This window comes from Penaeus vannamei, chromosome 18, assembly GCF_042767895.1.
Source record: "Penaeus vannamei isolate JL-2024 chromosome 18, ASM4276789v1, whole genome shotgun sequence".
Classification (NCBI taxonomy): Eukaryota; Metazoa; Arthropoda; class Malacostraca; order Decapoda; family Penaeidae; genus Penaeus; species Penaeus vannamei.
This window is the reverse complement of record NC_091566.1, coordinates 26,029,730-26,039,729: the sequence shown is the minus strand read 5'-3', so window position 1 is coordinate 26,039,729 and position 10,000 is coordinate 26,029,730. Positions and strand designations below refer to the sequence as shown.

Here is a 10,000-nt window from a genome sequence, read left to right as displayed (position 1 = left end):
AAATATAGTTTTACAGCTCAAGAACAGACCACTTTCCTGTAACTAACTTTGAATTGTCCTGTGAGACAAACGTTTTATATATTTATGTATTTATTTATTTTTTATTTTTTTTATTATTTTACTTTTTAATCTTATTGTTACAATCCAACACGATAATCAAGAAAGAATTCTATTATTGACTGTAAAAGGTTTTCCTCCCTGCTCATTTAATCTCATACTCCTGTGAGTGTACACTTGTGTTGTTGTTTTACTCTCTCAAATTACTACTAAAATGCTAATGTATTATTGTTCCCAATTCCATCTCATGAAACAAGTATGCCGTTTGCAGTTGAATATATGACAGGTAAGAGGATACAAGAATATATATATTTTCTTTAAAATTCAATGGAGGTGTTTCATTTCGTTCCCTTTTGTTTTATGGTAATACTGACAAGATACAATAGTGAATCGTTATAAAAAGTGGGATTAGAGTTGAAAGTAATACATAGAAAATTTCCAGCGAAAGATGGAAAATTCGAAGGGTTTCGGAAAACAAGATAAAAACTATTGAACATTTGATCTTTGTTCAAGCCAGATCGAACTATCTGCCATGAACTGCATGTAGTTTTAAAAAATCAATTTACACTATCTATCCTGCCAGAAAGTACATGTATGTATGCAATGTATGTGTATGTGTATACACACACACACATACGGACATACATATTTATAATGCACTGCATGAACCACTCATGTCAACTTCAACCTTCAAATCCCAAAATAGGTAAAACAGTTACATTTTTTTTTTTTCGAAGATTGTTATTTTGCTCATGAGTAATTCATATATATATATATATATATATATATATATATATATATATATATATATATATATATATATATATATAATGCTGTATAATTTGTGGTAAAGTACAAACCTTAGACATCCTGATCAGTGAGATGAGTGGATTTCTACCACAATAAAAAAAAATAAATGACACTGGCCTTGGTAGGTTGTTTCCAAACGCTTAATTTCACATTTCATTGCATTCTGGCTAGTTCCACTGGTTACTGGTGCAGCCACTCGATTAACAAAACACAATAAAATAATTTAGATTAAGTTGGGGGTGTTGTTTAACGCAAATGTCTGTTTAATTGTCGTTACCTTACTGTCTCTTTCGACTCAAGATTTCCTAGAAGAATGAGCACTATTACCCCCAACTTACCTATTTCAGCATTGAGCAGCGCCAGTTCATCTGGCAATACGTTTGTTTAGGTATATATATATAATCCAATTATAAATAAAGTAATTGGTTCTAAGCTCTAATACTAAATATAGTTCACAGAACTTATGCCAAGAACAGGCAGATGAGGTTGCTATTTTTAGAGGGACTTGCTGATCACCTCGAACCAAAGACGGGTTTTCACGCCGTAGATTTGTGGCCTCGGAGACAGCAAGTCTTCGTAGTCTCAAGTGAGGAGATTGATAACAGTGTTTTGACAGTAATACAACAGCTAATTATTCTCTTGCTGACATCAATACAACTTTTGAATGCCCTCATATCTTGGCAAGAATTTGGTAAATACTAAAAAACAATGGAGAGAGACCAAAGAAAGAACAAAAATAGCAACTATCTCATTCAGACTGAGAGATATATAAAAATTATCCTTAAATCAAGAAGAGAAAAAAAAAAGAAAACTAAACTCCATTTTCGTAAAGAAATGGAAGACAATAGCAAATCGATAACATGGTTTCTCCCCTATGAAATGTGTTGTGCATGAGCTGAACAATCAACATGGATATGAAAAAATACATAAAGTGAATGTACATGGCTTTGAATATGACGGCTTATTAAAAAAAGAAGAAAAAAACAGGAAACAAAAATATCTACTGGATGTGAATGGCTGAAGCGAGACAATGGAATGCTAAAAAAAAACCTTAGCCCTTGTTGAACTCACCCAACTGCTTGTCAGGTGGTTCAAAATGAGCTCGTCGACCCTGTGGTGCTGTGGCTGCGTCGATGAAATAATGAATGATTCCGTTTACAAGATCAACAAAGATTCTCGAATCCCAGAAACCAAAGGAATCGGGATTATTTTCATTTTTAAAAAATACAAAAGGAGTATAATCAAATTCATTTCTTTCCTAAAAAGCAAGTCATTAGTAGTTATCTACTTATATATACACGTATAGATTTGTACATGAAAACAAAGGCAATAAAAACTGGATTATGCTTATGCCTTCACTTTTTTTTTACAGAATAAAATGTGAAATATAAAATAATGATAAAAGTAATGAAAAGAATCTGTCTTCGGTGACTCAGTTTGTAAGTGGCCAAAGAAATTTTGTCTAAGATCTTACCAATGTTGAATCTAAAGACCAAGATGTTCCTGCGCAAAACTAATATCGTTTTCAGCTCAATTCTAATTCCTCTAAGTCACAAGTTTGAGTCGAATAAAGAACCCATTGTCCTAGCAAAGAAGAGAATATCAACAATTCCTACGTCTCTTTTCTTAAATGCTAAACCGATACTAATATAAGATATTCTCTATGATTTTCAGTGAATAGATCTACAGACACCGCAAGACAGTAAATAATTTCTTCAAACTATAACTAATATTGTGATAAAATTTCCCTCCTTCCATCCTTCCAGCCTGTACTTGAAGCAGGCCTCGAGCATCACAGATTTATCCTATTCACTACTTACACCTATGCCTATACTAATGGTATGTTCTTATGTATGCCTGTTATAATGATTCACAATGACATCTACGAAAATAGACAACAAGACGATGAATCGATGAGTCCTGACGATGAGAATATGCGCAGATAAACAATGATGATTACAACAGATCCATGAAGGCAAAGAAAAGACGACAACCTTGGCCGCTTTTAGCCTACCATGAGTTCTCGACTGTAGGCGTATTCGAGTTAGCAGTGGAGACCCTTTTCGAAATTCAATGTAATTAACATAACTTTTACTCGAATGTTTTCTTTTTAGTCTCTTATACTTCTTTTCCTTATTTGTTTTTTCTCTTCTAGTATGTCAGCCTCGTTGTTTTGATCTTGAAAGGCTGCCTTTTAGCTAATCTTCGTGCGTTTAATTCGATTATCTATTTGTATTTATTTCTTATTTTTCTAAAAATTCGTTTGAGGAGACAAGCGAATTATAAGGGCGGCAAGGGCGAGATGCTGCACGCAACAAGTTTCAAACACTAGTTGTGCTTTCTTCTGTATAAACATACAATTCTTGTAGGTTGAATATCTTAGCAAGACCCAAATACATTACGAAACGAACGAAATGCTTGAGGATTACATTTTTTTAAATGGGTATTTTGTATTCCCTACAAGATGCGATTTACGTATATATTGTATAGATTTCTGCTTGTTCCATTTCTATTCATGTATTAGATACTACGTCATAACACTGCAGTGAGCAAAAGACGTATCTTGGAATCCCGAAGTTGTTATCAAAAAGGGTCTTGGAGTGCAGCACACTGCCTCCATTACTCAACATCTATCGTATGCTTGTAAGTCTAAACAGCACAGAACTATCTGCCATGAACTGCCATTCAGAAACGCCTCGGCCATACGGCTGCTCTTGACTAAGAGCAAGAATCAACGGCATTTTCAGTCCACATTCTATCTTGATGTTAGAAATCCCTGTCCTTGTTGTGAAGTCTCCAATTCGTTCCCTCACCAAACGTGTCCTGTTGACCATCCATCCCAACCCCAAAATACAATCTGGATTTACCACAGGATGCTGCCGTCAGACACAGGAATACCAACTTCACCCCTTTCGGCTGACTTTCTTGGAAGAGGGGGGATTTATGCGTTCTCGGTGAGGGGATCCATTGTCATCGTCTTTTTGTACTCGATGTGAGGATTGTCCTCCCAGTCTTCGGCCCTCAGGTGGTGTGCCTTGAGAATGGGGCGGGTTGACGCAATCCATTTCTGCAATGGGGGAAAGGGTTATTTCTATCTTGCACAAGCATGCCATTCTTACTGCCGTTGAAAGGTGGCACATTCAAGTTAAAAGTTCTGAATTCCCGTTAGATGTGAGAAAAAGAGCGCACGGATAATATCTCCTTCCAAACTCACCTCCCTGAAGGTTCCTGGGTACTGGAAGAATTTGTAAATGAGGTAACCAGGGATCCAGATGAGAGAACAGATGCAGAGGATCCAGCCACATCCTTGAGCCCAGGCAGGGTACACATAAGATTTGTTGTACGTCAGAGGTGTGTGGAACACGATGGCAAATATGACCATGGCCTTAAAAGAGAAAATGAGATTATTTAGGGCGTTGTTAAATCACTGCCAGAAAAAAGTTCAATACAGACTGGTAGGTAAAGAGAACTGATAAAAACAAAAATTTACTTACGAAAGTGAGCAATGGAGTAAGGAATTTCCAGCAGATCATTAAAACGGGGTTAACGGTATAGCCAAGCATCATTGCCATGTTGTCGTAGAATCTCTTGGCACCGTACACCCAGGCGATGACCATACTCTCACAGAAACAGATGGTCAGGAGGATGATACCGCTGGCTGAGAAGGTGTCGAAGATTTGGAACACATACATGCCACCCTGATCGGAAAAAGAGTGACTGCATAAGTACAAAATATAACCCGTGGGAGGATTATAACAAATTCATAATAACATGCAGTAGAATCTCGCTGGATATTAGAGTCATCGTGGATCTTACTGAAAGAATAATATCCTCACCTGCATAACCATGGTGCAGCCAAGAAGGAAGTCAAAGGCACACACACCGAACACAAGAGCTTCACGACGACGGCCAACACGAAGGTAGTCGGGGAACAAGTCAACAATGGCAGTCACAACAGATTCCACCTGCAAGCAACAAACAAATTTGCTTATTTTCATTCTGACATGTTTTCCCCTTAGTAGCATATAACCTTGTGTAGTTGGTGTGTAAGTTTCATTCAGTATCCTATGCTATTTTGGATTATTGAGCAAACTTCCTGCTATGTTTTGAATCAAGTGAAAGGTAAAAATGAAGACACCAACCTGCACGAACTGCGAGTCCAATCCGACCATGAGAATCATGCAGAAGAAGAGGGCAGACCAGAGGGGAGCCAATGGCATGGAGGCCATTGCTTTAGGGTAAGCAATGAAGGCCAATCCGGGTCCTGGAAGGGGACATTACTATTTAGCTATTTCTAAATCAATAGAAGTATTTACTTTTTTTATTTTCGTGTTTTTTATTTACTTTTTTGTCTTTGTCGATGCAATAGATATTTCTCTTTGTAAAAATTGTTAAAACATTGATTTATATCATTTCTACATAAGCTATAAATGGTAACTGACCATTCTATGAACAACCATCAGAGTACTACTGACCTGCCTCGGCTACTTCTGTCATGGGGAGCTCGAGCTGGTAACTCATAAAGCCAAGAACGCTGAAGATGCCAAATCCAGCAAAGAGCGAAGTCATAGAGTTACACACACACAGGAAGGTGCACTGCTTGATGAAGTTGTTGTTGAACTTGTTGTAGGAACCCAGAGCGACCATGCCACCGAGAGCCACCGCGTACGAGTAGAAGACCTGAGTGCCCGCGTCGTTCCACACCTGTTAGAGGAAGAAGAGACTGATGACCGACCTGTAACCTGGCTCAGCGACCTGTGGAGCACATCATCCACATGCCATATGACCAGTGTTTCAAGTATGACATATTTCAATGTCCCATTTTGAGTTTCTATACAAAAGACCAAGATGGTAAACAATGTAGGGCTTCATACTTGGCCGGGGTTGGTCTATCATTAGAGCAGTCACGGTGATGTAGAGGTTCTCCACATTTTTTTTTTTTTTTTTTGTTGTTTTTTAATTGACAACTAGTCCTCAACTGTTTCCATCTTTGACTGTGTCCATTTTTCTTTATAATAAAAGTGACGGCAGTTGTAAAAGAAAACAAACAAACAAATAATGGAAAGAAAACATTAAAACAAAGATTTTTTCATAAGAAAAGTCACAAAAAGTTTTCCACTGCAAATGCCGAACTGCGAGGGACTACTTGGCCCGCATTGATGTGAGAGAAAGGAAGATGCTAAAGCTTGTAGAACAAATAGAAGTACAGACTTTTGTTTGAATGTTATATACTAGTCGAAAATGACGACTTACGGAAGCGATTACTCTTCAAAGCAAAATTTTTGACCTAGTAAATCAACCTGATTGCAAAACTATGTATTCATTATCGGTACTTACAACATTATGTCTGTAATTCATTTTGGGCTGACAAGCTTCAAGCATCTCCCTGCCCTATCTCTCAAGAGCAGGCCACGCTGCTGTTCTGATTTCTACGTCATCAGAGTGCATTTCTCTCGTGGAAGTCTTCAATAAACAGTTTTCATCATTGTCAGAGACACGTCAGGTTGCAGATAAGGACTAGGTATCAAGGTCTCTCATTAGTTCATAGAGACATGTGCTCGTGAACTGCTCTACAGTATAGCAGACTTGTGCCCGGAAATGTCAGTGCATAGCCAGGAATATGAACTTCAAGCTCAGGAAACGCTTTTCCAAAAACAAAAGACAGCAGCACGATAGTATAATAAATGTGTATATATAAACATATATACTGACAGATCTGAGACACAAATATCGTCATGCCGGACAACTTTCTTCTCATTCTCCCCCCGTCGACCAGGGCTAATAGGAAGACCTGAATCAACAAGTAATCTTAAAAGACACAGCCACTTTCCCCCATCATAGTTCGTGGCAATATCAGAAGGACTGGGTCTGGGTCTGTAGCTGAGCGTTTTGCAACGATGTCCCAGCCAATAATCTAAAATACTATACACAAACATCACATACAATAAATTTGAGATATAAATGAGTAACGAAACATCTGACAGAAAGAGGTGTTGGGGAGGAGACTGGTAATCGATCCATTAACCATAAGTTTTACCTGTTCTTCTTGTTTACCGTTGGCGTAACATTGCAGACGAAACCGCCCCACTGCCGCGACCGAATGCCCTGCCTTTGGTCCTGAAAACACTGATTATTACCTGATATTCGAGGACTTTCTCCCATTTAGGCTCGAGGTAGAATCGGATACCCTCAGAAGCACCTGGCAGCGTTGCTCCGCGAACTAGGAGTGCCGTTAGCATCACATACGGGAAAGTGGCTGTAAAGAGGTCTTGTTAGTCCTGCATCATCATCATATCAAATCACCTCTGGAACAGAATGCTCGTTAATACAGAACGTCCCAGCTCGCTCTTTGTCCCGAGGGGGGGGGGGGTAGTCATGTCTGTTTCCGTTAAATGGCAGCTATTTCAAATATGCCAAGTATAGCAATCAGGGAGGAGAGAGAAAAAAATTGGCTGTGACGGATGTGATTATGTTATTTACTCGGGTTACCACCGGGGCATTCGATTTGGAACCTACCTGTGAAATACATGATCTTGCCCGTAACTTTCACTCCCTTCCAGATGGCGAAGTAGGTGAGGACCCAGGCGAAGAGGAGCGTGCCGAAGAGAGGCCAGACCATGGTTCCCATCTCGTCAACGCCGTCGGTGATCTGAAGGACGCGGCGGCTGCAAGAGGCAAGTACGGGTGAGTTTCTGGTTGTCTTTGGATGTAAGCTCTGTTATTTTCGTTTTATTAAGTTGCGGGTTTATTTTTCGTTCGTGGAATTTTTTGTTTTGTTTTTTTGTATTTTTAACTTCGTTTTTCTTCGATAGTCTGGGATGGATAGAGAGAGAGAGAAAGAAAAAGAAAAAGAAAAAGAAAAAGAAAAAGAAAGAGAGAGAGAGAGAGAGAGAGAGAGAGAGAGAGAGAGAGAGAGAGAGAGAGAGAGAGAGAGAGAGAGAGAGAGAGAGAGAGAGAGAGAGGGGGGGGGGGTGGCAAAGAGTTTAATAGATATACTAACTAAATTGCACACAAATATTCTGAACAATAAAAAAACAACAACGGATAACAAACTGGCTAAAAAAAGCGAACAAAAAATCTACCTTTTAAATTCCCCTTTCTAAATTTAATTTTCCGGAATATACAATCAGTAATGAACCACCCAACATAACAGACGTAACGAGACACTTACTCCCAAAATTCGACGACAGAATCCTTTGGTGTCTTGTTAAGGGCCTTGATCTCTTCGATGATGGTGTGGTTACCAGCAGACACACAGCAATCAGTGTTCCACCTGTTTCGAAAAAGGGTCGCTTTAAAGTTGCTGATATTTTGGAAGTGTGCACAAGGATTGCCTCTTTATATTACAAACAAAACGGAAAGAAGTTACAACGGTATGCAATGTGTCTATATAACAATCAAAATTTCAACCGGAAGAACTTGAGATAGGAAAAAAAAAATTGTTGCTGTCCTTTCGATTACTTTCTGGTAGTAATAACGAATCTCACGATGTACAGTGAGGTGATAAATGCAGGAGACAGCATAAACAGATAAAGCAGATGACCAGGAAACGTTTTCTCACCAGTTTCCACAAGAGGCCCACGGTAATTCGGCTTGGAAGGAGTAGATGAAGTAATAGAAGGCCCAGGCGATAATCACGATGTAGTAAACGTTGAGCCAGTTACAAACCACGATGGCAGCGTAACCGATACCTGAAATTTTAAGAAAAGCAAATCAGAAAATATATTCACAAGGAAATGCGATGAAAGAATGAAGAACGGGGGAAAAAAGAACAGAACACAGAAATGTACATAGGTAGATAATGAATTTGCCGAAAAAAGAGCAGAGTTTACACGTACCTTGGAAAAGTGGCGACATTTTCCATACTGATATGCCTCCTTCACTCATGAACTGCCCAATGCCCACCTCCAGGAAGAACATGGGCATTCCGCCAATAAGCGCACATATTACATATGGAACGAGGAAGGCACCTGCACGAAAAAGAAAGAAAATGTAAGTATATGTTCTTAACGAGACAATGTTTTTATGTAAAAATATAATAATAATAATAATAATAATAATAATAATAATAATAATAATAATAATAATAATAATAACGAACAAAAGATAACAGTATCTAAAAAAAATTCTCCCTGAGCTCATTCACATGACTGCTTTTCCCACAGAGGAGATTTTCTGTCTCGTGGTGCTCCTCAGCGGCAATCTATAGTCTCAAGAACATATTTAAGGGGATAAGGGAGAAGTAGGTCTCCATAAGAAAATATAGGTCACGGTCAGGCCTAATGAGCCTACGTTCCTCTTGGCACGGCGACAAGCCATCTTTCCCGCCAGCTGATGAGTACACAACCTTTGAACCGGCTTTGATCGCCAACAACTAAGGCAGCAAATGGTTGTTCTCTTGCTGGTCATTGGGTATACAGCAGTTAGTCCCGTAGGGTATCAGTATCGCGTTTCTTTCCTTAAGTATTCAATTCAGCAACAATTTGCAAAGACAGATATGCAGTGGTTTTGCATGTTCGCGGTCACGGAAAAGCGGTGCAACTAAGCAACAGTTTGGCGGTGCAACAATCGTTTCATTGTCGCATTGCTTTTGTAGAATGAATCGCTATGGCTCTTTTTATTTTCTCTGGGCTGTTGCGTGCAGTTGATGGCCAGCCATACTTCCTGCTAGCATGTGGGCCAAGGGTAAAAGGGGGTTCGATTATCGATTGGACAGCGTGTTACTCAGTCGTTGACTTCAAGAGGAAAGGGAAACGACAGAAGTGTGTGTGTGTGTGTGTGTGTGTGTGTGTGTGTGTGTGTGTGTGTGTGTGTGTGTGTGTGTGTGTGTGTGTGTGTGTGTGTGTGTGTGTTAGATTTCGTAACTGATTTGCATATCAAAGAGCTGATTGTATAAGAGAAGAGAAAGACATTATAATGAAATATAAGCGGGAACTACAGTACCAAGAGATTTTTTAACGTTACAGGAGGAACACCCACAAGACGAGAAGGACACAAATAGAAAGAAAATTAATTCCTGGCCACCGAAAAGGAAAGCAAACGGAAAACATACAAGATACGAGTTGCAGCAGCGTTAACAGCCCCCGACCTCGGCAACTTACGAAGAGGCAACCATGACCAGGCAAGACCAACG

General features: G+C 39.2%; 1 protein-coding gene across 1 annotated transcript in view; it reads right to left on the bottom strand.

Moving 5' to 3' along the window:
- Positions 1 to 10,000, bottom strand: part of LOC113816986 (sodium- and chloride-dependent GABA transporter 2) — a 21,421-nt gene that overhangs the window by 57 nt on the left and 11,364 nt on the right. The window contains exons 2-12 of the mRNA XM_027368979.2: positions 8,706 to 8,837; positions 8,429 to 8,558; positions 8,039 to 8,140; positions 7,384 to 7,532; positions 7,005 to 7,123; positions 5,343 to 5,571; positions 5,010 to 5,131; positions 4,704 to 4,832; positions 4,362 to 4,565; positions 4,082 to 4,252; positions 1 to 3,934 (exon numbers count right to left, since the gene is read on the bottom strand). The exon at positions 1 to 3,934 is cut by the window's left edge and continues 57 nt beyond it. Of these exons, the coding sequence (XP_027224780.1) occupies positions 3,809 to 3,934; positions 4,082 to 4,252; positions 4,362 to 4,565; positions 4,704 to 4,832; positions 5,010 to 5,131; positions 5,343 to 5,571; positions 7,005 to 7,123; positions 7,384 to 7,532; positions 8,039 to 8,140; positions 8,429 to 8,558; positions 8,706 to 8,837 (1,613 nt within the window). The 3' untranslated portion in view covers positions 1 to 3,808. The remainder of the gene's footprint in view (positions 3,935 to 4,081; positions 4,253 to 4,361; positions 4,566 to 4,703; positions 4,833 to 5,009; positions 5,132 to 5,342; positions 5,572 to 7,004; positions 7,124 to 7,383; positions 7,533 to 8,038; positions 8,141 to 8,428; positions 8,559 to 8,705; positions 8,838 to 10,000) is intronic.